A 17,945-nucleotide genomic window follows, 5' to 3' on the forward strand; every position below is an offset into this window, starting at 1 on the left:
TACGATCAGCTATGGGATTGCGGCAGTTGTATTGTATCAGTTTAAAAGGAAAGAGATAGATTAACCCAGACACACTGAGTCCACAGTGGCACTGCTTCAGTCCTCAGGGAAGCCTGAAATGGCTCACACACACACTAACACATGGACACTAACACATGGACACACACACACACACTAACACATGGACACTAACACATGGACACACACACTAACACATGGACACACACACTAACACATGGACACATTAACACATGAACACGTGCACACACACATTAACACACACACACACACACACACACTATTGGGTAAAGCCTGTAGTGAAAGCCCAGAACAGTAAAAGTGCCTCCCCACGGCGCTCGAGATCCTTACTCTGATCTTGAATTTTTTACTGGTGTCCTCTTCCTGCAGGACCTGGCCTGGCTCCGGTGAGGACGAGCCCAGCGGGCCAACGACACTGTCCAACTTCCTCTTCAGACCCTGAGGGGGCGGGGCCACACCACTGGACATAGACACGCTGGACACTGTCTCCATGGTGATCAGGCCCTCATCCAGCTGGAGAGGGGAAGGGGAGAGGGAGAGGGAGGGAAGAGATAGAGGGGGAGAAAGGGAAATGAGTGTTATAACAAAACTCAGATGAGGTTGACAGAAAAGATTTTAGGTGAAGATTTAATAAGACACAATAAAGCCCAAGTCCCCACTAAAATATCTGAATTATATTAAAAAGGTTAAATCGTTAGTATTTTTTGTTCTTGTTACACTGCTAGTGAAGCCCATGACAGGGATATGAACGCCTATGGTGTTGCCAGTCATCTCTGTGGTGTCTGGTCCCTGTTCAGGCTTGATAGTGGGGTTGAGCACGGCCTTCTTCTCCTTGAGGTTGAGTACCAGGCCCAGCTCGGGCAGGGGCAGGCAGGAGGGACGCGTCAGACCAAACAGAGTGTAGTAGAGATTCACCGCGTCACACCGCAACCGCCAGTCATGAGACGTACCTGGGGGAACAGGGTCAGGGTCTGAACACATTCAACTTTACAGCTTCATTCAACTTTACAGCCTCAACCAACTTTACAGCTTCATTCATCTTTACAGCTTCAACCAACTTTACAGCTTCAACCAACAATACAGCTTCAACCAACTTTACAGCTTCAACCAACTTTACAGCTTCAACCAACTTTACAGCTTCATTCATCTTTACAGCTTCAACCAACTTTACAGCTTCATTCATCTTTACAGCTTCATTCAACTTTACAGCTTCATTCAACTTTACAGCTTCAACCAACTTTACAGCTTCAACCAACTTTACAGCTTCAACCAACTTTACAGCTTCAACCAACTTTACAGCTTCATTCAACTTTACAGCTTCATTCATCTTTACAGCTTCATTCATCTTTACAGCTTCATCTTTACAGCTTCAACTTTACAGCTTCAACCAACTTTACAGCTTCAACCAACTTTACAGCTTCAACCAACTTTACAGCTTCAACCAACTTTACAGCTTCATTCATCTTTACAGCTTCAACCAACTTTACAGCTTCATTCATCTTTACAGCTTCATTCAACTTTACAGCTTCAACCAACTTTACAGCTTCAACCAACTTTACAGCTTCAACCAACTTTACAGCTTCATTCATCTTTACATCTTCAACCAACTTTACAGCTTCATTCATCTTTACAGCTTCAAACAACTTTACAGCTTCAACTTTACAGCTTCATTCAACTTTACAGCTTCATTCAACTTTACAGCTTCATTCAACTTTACAGCTTCATTCAACTTTACAGCTTCAACTTTACAGCTTCAACCAACTTTACAGCTTCAACTTTACAGCTTCAACCAACTTTACAGCTTCAACCAACTTTACAGCTTCAACCAACTTTACAGCTTCAACTTTACAGCTTCATTCAACTTTACAGCTTCATTCAACTTTACAGCTTCATTCAACTTTACAGCTTCAACTTTACAGCTTCAACCAACTTTACAGCTTCAACTTTACAGCTTCATTCAACTTTACAGCTTCAACTTTACAGCTTCAACCAACTTTACAGCTTCAACCAACTTTACAGCTTCAACCAACTTTACAGCTGGACAAAAGTAATGTTCAGAATATTGTAAAGTTTCACAATTGTTTTCTAAGCCAAGCCAGTGGTAGTAATACCATTGGTATGAATGGAATCACTGATACCGGGTCTAGTTAAATCCATTGGTATGAATGGAATCACTGATACCGTGTCAAGTTAAATCCATTGGTATGAATGGAATCACTGATACCGGGTCTAGTTAAATCCATTGGTATGAATGGAATCACTGATACCGTGTCAAGTTAAATCCATTGGTATGAATGGAATCACTGATACCGGGTCAAGTTAAATCCATTGGTATGAATGGAATCACTGATACCGGGTCAAGTTAAATCCATTGGTATGAATGGAATCACTGATACCGGGTCAAGTTAAATCCATTGGTATGAATGGAATCACTGATACCGTGTCAAGTTAAATCCATTGGTATGAATGGAATCACTGATACCGGGTCAAGTTAAATCCATTGGTATGAATGGAATCACTGATACCGGGTCAAGTTAAATCCATTGGTATGAATGGAATCACTGATACCGGGTCAAGTTAAATCCATTGGTATGAATGGAATCACTGATACCGTGTGTAGTTAAATCCATAAAAACACAGGAAGCGGTTTAGGAACAGGGCCTTGGTCTTAGAAAAGCTTTGAGAAAACTAGAAATGCACATTGTGCATAAAACTACAGTAGCTTATTCAGTTTCCAGTCATAGTTAGTGTTATCCTGTACATAACATCTGATAAAATAGAGATTAACTGGTACTAACTGGTTTAAATTTAACATAACAGATCCTGGCAAGACCTCGTCAGTTGTTTTCCGAGCCAGATGATAATAACAGCGGTGTGAATGTAATCACTGACGTTTTGGTGCTGGGAATAATAACAACACAACCGGCAGATTATCAACGGTTTATTACGGCGAGTCATAAACTGGGTTGGCAACGACAACGACGGTCCACTGCCAACAGTCACAGCCAACCACAGAAGTACATTCAAAACATATGAAATAGTACACTACAATAAACAGAACAAGTGTCGCGCCGCCTCAGATCACATCTACACCCCCCCCCCCCCCCTGTTTGAAAAAAGGTGCTAATTCTTCCAAACGTTACGCAAGTCTTTGAAATAACAGATTTCTGTAAGGGAGGAGGACCGTTTACAGCTCAAACTGGTTTGATGCAACAACACATAATAAGTCCATTGTCCAAACTGTCTGTCTGTCTGTCTCCCTCGGTCTGTCTGTCTTCTGTCTGTCTCCCTCTTTCTGTCTGTCTGTCTGTCTCCCTCTTTTCTGTCTGTCTGTCTCCCTCTTTCTGTCTGTCTGTCTGTCTCCCTCTTTTCTGTCTGTCTGTCTGTCTGTCTGTCTGTCTCCCTCTTTTCTGTCTGTCTGTCTGTCTGTCTGTCTGTCTCCCTGTCTGTCTGTCTGTCTCCCTGTCTGTCTGTCTGTCTCCCTGTCTCCCTGTCTGTCTCCCTCTTTTCTGTCTGTCTGTCTGTCTGTCTGTCTGTCTGTCTGTCTGTCTGTCTGTCTGTCTCCCTCTTTTCTGTCTGTCTGTCTCCCTCTTTTCTGTCTGTCTGTCTCCCTCTTTTCTGTCTGTCTGTCTGTCTGTCTGTCTGTCTCCCTGTCTGTCTCCCTCTTTTCTGTCTGTCTGTCTGTCTGCCTGTCTGTCTGTCTGTCTGTCTCCCTCTTTCTGTCTGTCTCCCTCTTTCTGTCTGTCTCCCTCTTTTCTGTCTCCCTGTCTGTCTGTCTGTCTCCCTGTCTGTCTGTCTGTCTCAGACAGCACCCGTCAGCTCTGCGTTTCCAGGCCCCTCCTGACAGACCGTGTTTGAGCAGGTTAGTGTTCTCCGAGGCTCTCTCAGCTGTGTTTGACCTCATTGTAACTGGAGCCCGTGCCAGGAGCCCCCCCCCCCAAACTCCCCAAAACACGGTCTACATCCCAAAACACACCCCCATTCCCTATATAGTGCACTACACAGAGGCCTGGTCATAAGTAGCACACTGTATATTTGGAGATTGGATGGCATTTGGGACACAACCCTGTTTGAGGCCCGTCCCCAGCAGGTCCCTGTATCCCTCAAGACATGGACAAACCTACAAACACGATAAAACGTGACCCTTCTCTTCCCCGGTGAGAGAAACACATGTTTTACGACTGTTAAAGAGAAAACGTCTCTCTCTCTCTTTGAAAAGACATTTCACAACGTTTTGGCATCTTTTGAAACCAGGTTTATAATGAGCCTGCTGGGACGGGGGGGGGATGTCCGTGTAATGTGGCGCTGAACATTTGCTTATAGTTTGTTATTGTAGTGTAATAATGGGTCAGACAGACAGTTGAAGTTAGGACCGAGAACATAATGAAATACTGGGACGTCCAGAAGTATTGGGACAGTGACACGTCTTCTGGGTTTTTAGCTCTGTATTCCAGCACTTTTGGATTTGAAAACGATACAATGACTACGAGACTATGAGGTTAAAGTGCAAACGTCGAATTCGACAGTTGTGCAACTCTTACCATCACAAACATTGATCTAATTACTGTTGGGGTTAGCTAATTACACACATGGATTTGATTTGTGAGCAGTAACTTCGTCTCTGGCTGGATATCACTCCAGGTTGGGGGGTTTGACTAGCCAGGTCTGAGTGGATATCACTCCAGGTGGGGTTTGACTAGCCAGGTCTGAGTGGATATCACTCCAGGTGGGGTTTGACTAGCCAGGCCTGAGTGGATATCACACCAGCCCAGGTGGGGGTTTGACTAGCCAGGCCTGAGTGGATATCACACCAGCCCCAGGTGGGGGTTTGACTAGCCAGGCCTGAGTGGATATCACACCAGCCCAGGTGGGGGTTTGACTAGCCAGGCCTGAGTGGATATCACACCAGCCCCAGGTGGGGGTTTGACTAGACAGGCCAGGGTGGATATCACACCAGCCCAGGTGGGGGTTTGACTAGCCAGGCCTGAGTGGATATCACACCAGCCCCAGGTGGGGGTTTGACTAGCCAGGCCTGAGTGGATATCACACCAGCCCAGGTGGGGGTTTGACTAGCCAGGCCCGAGTGGATATCACTTCAGCCCAGGTGGGGGTTTGACTAGCCAGGACTGAGTGGATATCACTTCAGCCCAGGTGGGGGTTTGACTAGCCAGGCCTGAGTGGATATCACTTCAGCCCAGGTGGGGGTTCGACTAGCCAGGCCTGAGTGGATATCACTTCAGCCCAGGTGGGGGTTCGACTAGCCAGGCCTGAGTGGATATAACTCCAGCCCAGGTGGGGGTTCGACTAGCCAGGCCTGAGTGGATATCACACCAGCCCAGGTGGGGGTTTGACTAGCCAGGCCTGAGTGGATATCACACCAGCCCCAGGTGGGGGTTTGACTAGCCAGGCCTGTTTGACTAGCCAGGCCTGAGTGGATATCACACCAGCCCCAGGTGGGGGTTTGACTAGCCAGGCCTAGGTGGATATCACACCAGCCCCAGGTGGGGGTTTGAGTAGCCAGGCCTGAGTGCATATCACTTCAGCCCAGGTGGGGGTTTGACTAGCCAGGCCTGAGTGGATATCACTCCAGCCCAGGTGGGGGTTTGACTAGCCAGGCCTGAGTGGATATCACTCCAGCCCAGGTGGGGGTTTGACTAGCCAGGCCTGAGTGGATATCACACCAGCCCCAGGTGGGGGTTTGACTAGCCAGGCCTGAGTGGATATCACACCAGCCCAGGTGGGGGTTTGAGTAGCCAGGCCTGAGTGGATATCACTTCAGCCCAGGTGGGGGTTTGACTAGCCAGGCCTGAGTGGATATCACTCCAGCCCAGGTGGGGGTTTGACTAGCCAGGCCTGTTTGACTAGCCAGGCCTGAGTGGATATCACACCAGCCCCAGGTGGGGATTTGACTAGCCAGGCCTAGGTGGATATCACACCAGCCCAGGTGGGGGTTTGAGTAGCCAGGCCTGAGTGGATATCACTTCAGCCCAGGTGGGGGTTTGACTAGCCAGGCCTGAGTGGATATCACTCCAGCCCAGGTGGGGGTTTGACTAGCCAGGCCTGAGTGGATATCACACCAGCCCCAGGTGGGGGTTTGACTAGCCAGGCCTGAGTGGATATCACACCAGCCCCAGGTGGGGTTTGACTAGCCAGGCCTGAGTGGATATCACACCAGCCCCAGGTGGGGGTTTGACTAGCCAGGCCTGTTTGACTAGCCAGGCCTGAGTGGATATCACACCAGCCCCAGGTGGGGGTTTGACTAGCCAGGCCTGAGTGGATATCACACCAGCCCCAGGTGGGGGTTTGACTAGCCAGGCCTAGGTGGATATCACACCAGCCCAGGTGGGGGTTTGAGTAGCCAGGCCTGAGTGGATATCACTTCAGCCCAGGTGGGGGTTTGACTAGCCAGGCCTGAGTGGATATCACTCCAGCCCAGGTGGGGGTTTGACTAGCCAGGCCTGAGTGGATATCACTCCAGCCCAGGTGGGGGTTTGACTAGCCAGGCCTGAGTGGATATCACACCAGCCCAGGTGGGGGTTTGAGTAGCCAGGCCTGAGTGGATATCACTTCAGCCCAGGTGGGGGTTTGACTAGCCAGGCCTGAGTGGATATCACTCCAGCCCAGGTGGGGGTTTGACTAGCCAGGCCTGAGTGGATATCACTCCAGCCCAGGTGGGGGTTTGACTAGCCAGGCCTGAGTGGATATCACACCAGCCCAGGTGGGGGTTTGACTAGCCAGGCCTGAGTGGATATCACACCAGGCCAGGTGGGGGTTTGAGTAGCCAGGCCTGAGTGGATATCACTTCAGCCCAGGTGGGGGTTTGACTAGCCAGGCCTGAGTGGATATCACTCCAGCCCAGGTGGGGGTTTGACTAGCCAGGCCTGAGTGGATATCACACCAGCCCCAGGTGGGGGTTTGACTAGCCAGGCCTGAGTGGATATCACACCAGCCCCAGGTGGGGGTTTGACTAGCCAGGCCTGAGTGGATATCACACCAGCCCCAGGTGGGGGTTTGACTAGCCAGGCCTGAGTGGATATCACACCAGCCCCAGGTGGGGGTTTGACTAGCCAGGCCTGTTTGACTAGCCAGGCCTGAGTGGATATCACACCAGCCCCAGGTGGGGGTTTGACTAGCCAGGCCTAGGTGGATATCACACCAGCCCAGGTGGGGGTTTGACTAGCCAGGCCTAGGTGGATATCACACCAGCCCAGGTGGGGGTTTGAGTAGCCAGGCCTGAGTGGATATCACTTCAGCCCAGGTGGGGGTTTGACTAGCCAGGCCTGAGTGGATATCACTCCAGCCCAGGTGGGGGTTTGACTAGCCAGGCCTGAGTGGATATCACTCCAGCCCAGGTGGGGGTTTGACTAGCCAGGCCTGAGTGGATATCACACCAGCCCAGGTGGGGGTTTGAGTAGCCAGGCCTGAGTGGATATCACTTCAGCCCAGGTGGGGGTTTGACTAGCCAGGCCTGAGTGGATATCACTCCAGCCCAGGTGGGGGTTTGACTAGCCAGGCCTGAGTGGATATCACTCCAGCCCAGGTGGGGGTTTGACTAGCCAGGCCTGAGTGGATATCACACCAGCCCAGGTGGGGGTTTGACTAGCCAGGCCTGAGTGGATATCACACCAGGCCAGGTGGGGGTTTGAGTAGCCAGGCCTGAGTGGATATCACTTCAGCCCAGGTGGGGGTTTGACTAGCCAGGCCTGAGTGGATATCACTCCAGCCCAGGTGGGGGTTTGACTAGCCAGGCCTGAGTGGATATCACACCAGCCCCAGGTGGGGGTTTGACTAGCCAGGCCTGAGTGGATATCACACCAGCCCCAGGTGGGGGTTTGACTAGCCAGGCCTGAGTGGATATCACACCAGCCCCAGGTGGGGGTTTGACTAGCCAGGCCTGAGTGGATATCACACCAGCCCCAGGTGGGGGTTTGACTAGCCAGGCCTGTTTGACTAGCCAGGCCTGAGTGGATATCACACCAGCCCCAGGTGGGGGTTTGACTAGCCAGGCCTAGGTGGATATCACACCAGCCCAGGTGGGGGTTTGAGTAGCCAGGCCTGAGTGGATATCACTTCAGCCCAGGTGGGGGTTTGACTAGCCAGGCCTGAGTGGATATCACTCCAGCCCAGGTGGGGTTTGACTAGCCAGGCCTGAGTGGATATCACTCCAGCCCAGGTGGAGGTTTGACTAGCCAGGCCTGAGTGGATATCACTCCAGCATGGGTGGGGGTTTGACTAGCCAGGCCTGAGTGGATATCACACCAGCCCCAGGTGGGGGTTTGACTAGCCAGGCCTGAGTGGATATCACACCAGCCCCAGGTGGGGGTTTGACTAGCCAGGCCTGAGTGGATATCACACCAGCCCAGGTGGGGGTTTGAGTAGCCAGGCCTGAGTGGATATCACTTCAGCCCAGGTGGGGGTTTGACTAGCCAGGCCTGAGTGGATATCACTCCAGCCCAGGTGGGGGTTTGACTAGCCAGGCCTGAGTGGATATCACACCAGCCCAGGTGGGGGTTTGACTAGCCAGGCCTGAGTGGATATCACACCAGCCCCAGGTGGGGGTTTGACTAGCCAGGCCTGTTTGACTAGCCAGGCCTGAGTGGATATCACACCAGCCCCAGGTGGGGGTTTGACTAGCCAGGCCTAGGTGGATATCACACCAGCCCAGGTGGGGGTTTGAGTAGCCAGGCCTGAGTGCATATCACTTCAGCCCAGGTGGGGGTTTGACTAGCCAGGCCTGAGTGGATATCACTCCAGCCCAGGTGGGGGTTTGACTAGCCAGGCCTGAGTGGATATCACTCCAGCCCAGGTGGGGGTTTGACTAGCCAGGCCTGAGTGGATATCACACCAGCCCCAGGTGGGGGTTTGACTAGCCAGGCCTGAGTGGATATCACACCAGCCCAGGTGGGGGTTTGAGTAGCCAGGCCTGAGTGGATATCACTTCAGCCCAGGTGGGGGTTTGACTAGCCAGGCCTGAGTGGATATCACTCCAGCCCAGGTGGGGGTTTGACTAGCCAGGCCTGTTTGACTAGCCAGGCCTGAGTGGATATCACACCAGCCCCAGGTGGGGATTTGACTAGCCAGGCCTAGGTGGATATCACACCAGCCCAGGTGGGGGTTTGAGTAGCCAGGCCTGAGTGGATATCACTTCAGCCCAGGTGGGGGTTTGACTAGCCAGGCCTGAGTGGATATCACTCCAGCCCAGGTGGGGGTTTGACTAGCCAGGCCTGAGTGGATATCACACCAGCCCCAGGTGGGGGTTTGACTAGCCAGGCCTGAGTGGATATCACACCAGCCCCAGGTGGGGTTTGACTAGCCAGGCCTGAGTGGATATCACACCAGCCCCAGGTGGGGGTTTGACTAGCCAGGCCTGTTTGACTAGCCAGGCCTGAGTGGATATCACACCAGCCCCAGGTGGGGGTTTGACTAGCCAGGCCTGAGTGGATATCACACCAGCCCCAGGTGGGGGTTTGACTAGCCAGGCCTAGGTGGATATCACACCAGCCCAGGTGGGGGTTTGAGTAGCCAGGCCTGAGTGGATATCACTTCAGCCCAGGTGGGGGTTTGACTAGCCAGGCCTGAGTGGATATCACTCCAGCCCAGGTGGGGGTTTGACTAGCCAGGCCTGAGTGGATATCACTCCAGCCCAGGTGGGGGTTTGACTAGCCAGGCCTGAGTGGATATCACACCAGCCCAGGTGGGGGTTTGAGTAGCCAGGCCTGAGTGGATATCACTTCAGCCCAGGTGGGGGTTTGACTAGCCAGGCCTGAGTGGATATCACTCCAGCCCAGGTGGGGGTTTGACTAGCCAGGCCTGAGTGGATATCACTCCAGCCCAGGTGGGGGTTTGACTAGCCAGGCCTGAGTGGATATCACACCAGCCCAGGTGGGGGTTTGACTAGCCAGGCCTGAGTGGATATCACACCAGGCCAGGTGGGGGTTTGAGTAGCCAGGCCTGAGTGGATATCACTTCAGCCCAGGTGGGGGTTTGACTAGCCAGGCCTGAGTGGATATCACTCCAGCCCAGGTGGGGGTTTGACTAGCCAGGCCTGAGTGGATATCACACCAGCCCCAGGTGGGGGTTTGAATAGCCAGGCCTGAGTGGATATCACACCAGCCCCAGGTGGGGGTTTGACTAGCCAGGCCTGAGTGGATATCACACCAGCCCCAGGTGGGGGTTTGACTAGCCAGGCCTGAGTGGATATCACACCAGCCCCAGGTGGGGGTTTGACTAGCCAGGCCTGTTTGACTAGCCAGGCCTGAGTGGATATCACACCAGCCCCAGGTGGGGGTTTGACTAGCCAGGCCTAGGTGGATATCACACCAGCCCAGGTGGGGGTTTGAGTAGCCAGGCCTGAGTGGATATCACTCCAGCCCAGGTGGGGTTTGACTAGCCAGGCCTGAGTGGATATCACTCCAGCCCAGGTGGAGGTTTGACTAGCCAGGCCTGAGTGGATATCACTCCAGCATGGGTGGGGGTTTGACTAGCCAGGCCTGAGTGGATATCACACCAGCCCCAGGTGGGGGTTTGACTAGCCAGGCCTGAGTGGATATCACACCAGCCCCAGGTGGGGGTTTGACTAGCCAGGCCTGAGTGGATATCACACCAGCCCAGGTGGGGGTTTGAGTAGCCAGGCCTGAGTGGATATCACTTCAGCCCAGGTGGGGGTTTGACTAGCCAGGCCTGAGTGGATATCACTCCAGCCCAGGTGGGGGTTTGACTAGCCAGGCCTGAGTGGATATCACACCAGCCCCAGATGGGTGTTTGACTAGCCAGGCCTGAGTGGATATCACACCAGCCCCAGGTGGGGGTTTGACTAGCCAGGCCTGAGTGGATATCACACCAGCCCCAGGTGGGGGTTTGACTAGCCAGGCCTGTTTGACTAGCCAGGCCTGAGTGGATATCACACCAGCCCAGGTGGGGGTTTGACTAGCCAGGCCCGAGTGGATATCACTTCAGCCCAGGTGGGGGTTTGACTAGCCAGGCCTGAGTGGATATCACTTCAGCCCAGGTGGGGGTTTGACTAGCCAGGCCTGAGTGGATATCACTTCAGCCCAGGTGGGGGTTCGACTAGCCAGGCCTGAGTGGATATCACTTCAGCCAAGGTGGGGGTTCGACTAGCCAGGCCTGAGTGGATATAACTCCAGCCCAGGTGGGGGGTAGCCAGGCCTGAGTGGATATCACACCAGCCCAGGTGGGGGTTTGACTAGCCAGGCCTGAGTGGATATCACACCAGCCCCAGGTGGGGGTTTGACTAGCCAGGCCTAGGTGGATATCACACCAGAGGTGGGGGTTTATAGCCAGGCCTGAGTGGATATCACTTCAGCCCAGGTGGGGGTTTGACTAGCCAGGCCTGAGTGGATATCACTCCAGCCCATCAGCCAGGCCTGAGTGGATATCACTCCAGCCCAGGTGGGGGTTTGACTAGCCAGCCTGAGTGGATATCACACCAGCCCCCTAGCCAGGCCTGAGTGGATATCACACCAGCCCAGGTGGGGGTTTGAGTAGCCAGGCCTGAGTGGATATCACTTCAGCCCAGGTGGGGGTTTGACTAGCCAGGCCTGAGTGGATATCACTCCAGCCCAGGTGGGGGTTTGACTAGCCAGGCCTGAGTGGATATCACACCAGCCCCAGGTGGGGGTTTGACTAGCCAGGCCTGTTTGACTAGCCAGGCCTGAGTGGATATCACTAGGTGGATATCACACCAGCCCAGGTGGGGGGGTAGCCAGGCCTGAGTGGATATCACTTCAGCCCAGGCCTGAGTGGATATCACTCCAGCCCAGGTGGGGGTTTGACTAGCCAGGCCTGAGTGGATATCACACCAGCCCCAGGTGGGGGTTTGACTAGCCAGGCCTGAGTGGATATCACACCAGCCCCAGGTGGGGTTTGACTAGCCAGGCCTGAGTGGATATCACACCAGCCCCAGGTGGGGGTTTGACTAGCCAGGCCTGTTTGACTAGCCAGGCCTGAGTGGATATCACACCAGCCCCAGGTGGGGGTTTGACTAGCCAGGCCTAGGTGGATATCACACCAGCCCAGGTGGGGGTTTGAGTAGCCAGGCCTGAGTGGATATCACTTCAGCCCAGGTGGGGGTTTGACTAGCCAGGCCTGAGTGGATATCACTCCAGCCCAGGTGGGGGTTTGACTAGCCAGGCCTGAGTGGATATCACTCCAGCCCAGGTGGGGGTTTGACTAGCCAGGCCTGAGTGGATATCACACCAGCCCAGGTGGGGGTTTGACTAGCCAGGCCTGAGTGGATATCACACCAGCCCCAGGTGGGGGTTTGACTAGCCAGGCCTGAGTGGATATCACACCAGCCCAGGTGGGGGTTTGACTAGCCAGGCCTGTTTGACTAGCCAGGCCTGAGTGGATATCACACCAGCCCCAGGTGGGGGTTTGACTAGCCAGGCCTAGGTGGATATCACACCAGCCCAGGTGGGGGTTTGAGTAGCCAGGCCTGAGTGGATATCACTTCAGCCCAGGTGGGGGTTTGACTAGCCAGGCCTGAGTGGATATCACTCCAGCCCAGGTGGGGGTTTGACTAGCCAGGCCTGAGTGGATATCACTCCAGCCCAGGTGGGGGTTTGACTAGCCAGGCCTGAGTGGATATCACACCAGCCCAGGTGGGGGTTTGACTAGCCAGGCCTGAGTGGATATCACACCAGCCCCAGGTGGGGGTTTGACTAGCCAGGCCTGAGTGGATATCACACCAGCCCAGGTGGGGGTTTGAGTAGCCAGGCCTGAGTGGATATCACTTCAGCCCAGGTGGGGGTTTGACTAGCCAGGCCTGAGTGGATATCACTCCAGCCCAGGTGGGGGTTTGACTAGCCAGGCCTGAGTGGATATCACACCAGCCCCAGGTGGGGGTTTGACTAGCCAGGCCTGAGTGGATATCACACCAGCCCCAGGTGGGGGTTTGACTAGCCAGGCCTGAGTGGATATCACACCAGCCCCAGGTGGGGGTTTGACTAGCCAGGCCTGTTTGACTAGCCAGGCCTGAGTGGATATCACTCCAGCCCAGGTGGGGTTTGACTAGCCAGGCCTGAGTGGATATCACTCCAGCCCAGGTGGAGGTTTGACTAGCCAGGCCTGAGTGGATATCACTCCAGCATGGGTGGGGGTTTGACTAGCCAGGCCTGAGTGGATATCACACCAGCCCAGGTGGGGGTTTGACTAGCCAGGCCTGAGTGGATATCACACCAGCCCAGGTGGGGGTTTGAGTAGCCAGGCCTGAGTGGATATCACTTCAGCCCAGGTGGGGGTTTGACTAGCCAGGCCTGAGTGGATATCACTCCAGCCCAGGTGGGGGTTTGACTAGCCAGGCCTGAGTGGATATCACACCAGCCCCAGATGGGTGTTTGACTAGCCAGTTCTGAGTGGATATCACACCAGCCCCAGGTGGGGGTTTGACTAGCCAGGCCTGAGTGGATATCACACCAGCCCCAGGTGGGGGTTTGACTAGCCAGGCCTGTTTGACTAGCCAGGCCTGAGTGGATATCACACCAGCCCCAGGTGGGGGTTTGACTAGCCAGGCCTAGGTGGATATCACACCAGCCCAGGTGGGGGTTTGAGTAGCCAGGCCTGAGTGGATATCACTTCAGCCCAGGTGGGGGTTTGACTAGCCAGGCCTGAGTGGATATCACTCCAGCCCAGGTGGGGTTTGACTAGCCAGGCCTGAGTGGATATCACTCCAGCCCAGGTGGGGGTTTGACTAGCCAGGCCTGAGTGGATATCACTCCAGCATGGGTGGGGGTTTGACTAGCCAGGCCTGAGTGGATATCACACCAGCCCCAGGTGGGGGTTTGACTAGCCAGGCCTGAGTGGATATCACACCAGCCCCAGGTGGGGGTTTGACTAGCCAGGCCTGTTTGACTAGCCAGGCCTGAGTGGATATCACACCAGCCCCAGGTGGGGGTTTGACTAGCCAGGCCTAGGTGGATATCACACCAGCCCAGGTGGGGGTTTGAGTAGCCAGGCCTGAGTGGATATCACTTCAGCCCAGGTGGGGGTTTGACTAGCCAGGCCTGAGTGGATATCACTCCAGCCCAGGTGGGGGTTTGACTAGCCAGGCCTGAGTGGATATCACTCCAGCCCAGGTGGGGGTTTGACTAGCCAGGCCTGAGTGGATATCACACCAGCCCCAGGTGGGGGTTTGACTAGCCAGGCCTGAGTGGATATCACACCAGCCCCAGGTGGGGGTTTGACTAGCCAGGCCTGAGTGGATATCACACCAGCCCCAGGTGGGGGTTTGACTAGCCAGGCCTGTTTGACTAGCCAGGCCTGAGTGGATATCACACCAGCCCCAGGTGGGGGTTTGACTAGCCAGGCCTAGGTGGATATCACACCAGCCCAGGTGGGGGTTTGAGTAGCCAGGCCTGAGTGGATATCACTTCAGCCCAGGTGGGGGTTTGACTAGCCAGGCCTGAGTGGATATCACTCCAGCCCAGGTGGGGTTTGACTAGCCAGGCCTGAGTGGATATCACTCCAGCCCAGGTGGGGGTTTGACTAGCCAGGCCTGAGTGGATATCACTCCAGCATGGGTGGGGGTTTGACTAGCCAGGCCTGAGTGGATATCACACCAGCCCCAGGTGGGGGTTTGACTAGCCAGGCCTGTTTGACTAGCCAGGCCTGAGTGGATATCACACCAGCCCCAGGTGGGGGTTTGACTAGCCAGGCCTAGGTGGATATCACACCAGCCCAGGTGGGGGTTTGAGTAGCCAGGCCTGAGTGGATATCACTTCAGCCCAGGTGGGGGTTTGACTAGCCAGGCCTGAGTGGATATCACTCCAGCCCAGGTGGGAGTTTGACTAGCCAGGCCTGAGTGGATATCACTCCAGCCCAGGTGGGGGTTTGACTAGCCAGGCCTGAGTGGATATCACACCAGCCCCAGGTGGGGGTTTGACTAGCCAGGCCTGAGTGGATATCACACCAGCCCCAGGTGGGGGTTTGACTAGCCAGGCCTGGTGGTCTGTCTGTAATGCGTCTCATCAGGTTTGATTAGTTATGTCTGATCTTAAATGGCACCCTATTTGCTACATAGTACACTACTTTTAGTCCAGAGCCCTACGTAGAAGATTTATGTGGGCTCCGGTCAAACGTAGTGCGCTACATAGGGAATAGGGTGCCATTTAAGATGCACAAAGGTCTCACCTGAGTTCATGAGTTTCCACAGCTGGTCGACCAGAGCCTCGTTGCAGAGTGGAGACTCGGCTGCTTTGGTGAAGGGAGGGTTTTTACCCAGCATGCTTAGGATCTTGTGTCTGAATGAACATAGAGAAAGTAGAGGTTAACATCCTGTTACATCACAGCCGCAGACCGTCACATAACACCTTTCCTTGACAAACCATCACATAACACCTTTCCCTGACAGACCATCACATAACACCTTTCCTGGGACAGACCGTCACATAACACCTTTCCCGGACAGACCATCACATAACACCTTTCCTGGGGCAGACCGTCACATAAAACACCTTTCCTGGGGCAGACCGTCACATAAAACACCTTTTCTGGGGCAGACCATCACATAAAACACCTTTCCCTGACAAACCATCAGATAACACCTTTCCTGGGACAAACCATCACATAACACCTTTCCTGGGACAGACCATCACATAACACCTTTCCTGGGACAGACCATCACATAACACCTTTCCTGGGACAAACCATCACATAACACCTTTCCTGGGACAGACCATCACATAACACCTTTCCTGGGACCGACCATCACATAACACCTTTCCTGGGACCGACCATCACATAACACCTTTCCTGGGACAGACCATCACATAACACCTTTCCTGGGACAGACCATCACATAACACCTTTCCTGGGACAAACCATCACATAACACCTTTCCTGGGACAAACCATCACATAACAACTTTCCCTGACAAACCATCACATAACACCTTTCCTGGGACAGACCATCACATAACACCTTTCCTGGGACAAACCATCACATAACACCTTTCCTGGGACAAACCATCACATAACACCTTTCCTGGGACAAACCATCACATAACACCTTTCCTGGGACAGACCATCACATAACACCTTTCCTGGGACATGGCAAATAACCACTAATAAAGGAAACAGGATGTTTCAGGATGAATATATTTAGATTCAAACTGCTGAAGTATCATCAATACATTTCCTCAGACTACGGGTCTAAATGAGTTCAATCCGTTGATAAATTCACTGTAACAGTCCTTGTTTTTTACGCAGCACTAAATAAACGACCCCGTTGTCTTGCTGCCTGAAGACAAAATGTCCCCATATCCTGAAGCCAGGTAAATGCATCATGATGCATCTTTATGTATGAGGCCGCCAACCCAACAGACAAAACACACAGTACCTGATGTAGTGAGCCGGGTCATTCTGGACCATGTTGAGCAGCCACTGCAGTTCCACGGAGCTCCTGTCAACTAGCAATAGACAGCATGTTAAAAAAACACACACACACACACACACACACACACACACACACACACACACACACACACACACACACACACACACACACACACACACACACACACACACACACACACACACACACACACCTCTGTCCTGACAACCAGGCAGGGCTGTGAGATTTATTAATTATGTGTATAATCAGCAGGGATTGTGTGTGGCAGTCAGAGCGTGTTGGAAAGGGATACTCTCTAGGTAGGAGTCAGTGTGTTGTTACTACTATAACAAGAAGGGATACTCTCTAGGTAGGAGTCAGTGTGTTGTTACTACTATAACAAGAAGGGATACTCTCTGGGTAGGAGTCAGTGTGATGTTACTACTATAACAAGAAGGGATACTCTCTAGGTAGGAGTCAGTGTGTTGTTACTACTATAACAAGAAGGGATACTCTCTAGGTAGGAGTCAGTGTGTTGTTACTACTATAACAAGAAGAGATACTCTCTAGGTAGGAGTCAGTGTGTTGTTACTACTATAACAAGAAGAGATACTCTCTAGGTAGGAGTCAGTGTGATGTTACTACTATAACAAGAAGGGATACTCTCTGGGTAGGAGTCAGTGTGATGTTACTACTATACGGTCTGATATACCACGGCTGTCAGCCAATTAGCATTCAGGGCTGGAACCACACAGTTTATAATGAGGTTTATAGCAGGGAGTTTGTGTGTGTGTGTGTGTGTGTGTGTGCGCATGTTGCTTCTACAGGTGAGATGCTGTCTCTCTAGCTAGTAGCTACAGCCCACAGAGTGAAACAGACTGATGACTGAGAAAGGTGCCATTCAGTCTGGATGGATATTTAGGGTCAAGATGTTCAACCCCAGAGATTAAAACAGACTGACTGGTGACAGTCTGGATGGATATTTAGGGTCAAGATGTTCAACCCCAGAGATTAAACAGACTGACTGGTGACAGTCTGGATGGATATTTAGGGTCAAGATGTTCAACCCCACAGATTAAAACAGACTGACTGGTGACGTCTGGATGGATATTTAGGGTCAAGATGTTCAACCCCAGAAAACTAGGCTGTGTGTGAAATGGCACCTCGTCTCCTTGCATTCGGAAAGTATTCAGACCCCCATCCCTTTTTCCACATGTTGTTACGTTACAGTCTGATACTGAAATGGATTACATAGATGTTTATCTACACACAATACCGCATAATGACAAAGCGAAAACAGTCCCGTCCCCCACCCCGCGCAAAAGGCACCTAAAGACTCTCAGATCATGAGAAACAAGATTCTCTGGTGTGATGAAACCAAGAATGAACTCTCTGGTCTGAATGCCAAGCGTCACGTCTGGAGGAAACCTGGCACCATCCTTACGGTGAGGCATGGTGGTGGCAGCATCAGGCTGTGGGGATGTTTTTCAGTGGCTGGGAGACTAGTCAGCATCAAGGGAAAGATGAACGGAGCAAAGTACAGAGAGATTCTTGATGAA

At 52.9% G+C, this 17,945-nt stretch overlaps 1 protein-coding gene across 1 annotated transcript in view; it reads right to left on the reverse strand.

The window, feature by feature from the left end:
* Positions 1-228: 228 nt before the first annotated feature.
* The window catches only part of LOC139395248 (transcription initiation factor TFIID subunit 2-like), a 50,279-nt gene continuing 32,562 nt past the window's right edge, over positions 229-17,945 (reverse strand). Inside the window, exons 22-25 of the mRNA XM_071142898.1 lie at positions 16,393-16,462; positions 15,187-15,296; positions 757-989; positions 229-552 (exon numbers count right to left, since the gene is read on the reverse strand). Coding sequence (XP_070998999.1) covers positions 229-552; positions 757-989; positions 15,187-15,296; positions 16,393-16,462 — 737 coding nt within the window. The remainder of the gene's footprint in view (positions 553-756; positions 990-15,186; positions 15,297-16,392; positions 16,463-17,945) is intronic.

The sequence above is a fragment of the Oncorhynchus clarkii genome, unplaced genomic scaffold (assembly GCF_045791955.1).
Source record: "Oncorhynchus clarkii lewisi isolate Uvic-CL-2024 unplaced genomic scaffold, UVic_Ocla_1.0 unplaced_contig_14050_pilon_pilon, whole genome shotgun sequence".
NCBI classification, from domain to species: domain Eukaryota; kingdom Metazoa; phylum Chordata; class Actinopteri; order Salmoniformes; family Salmonidae; genus Oncorhynchus; species Oncorhynchus clarkii.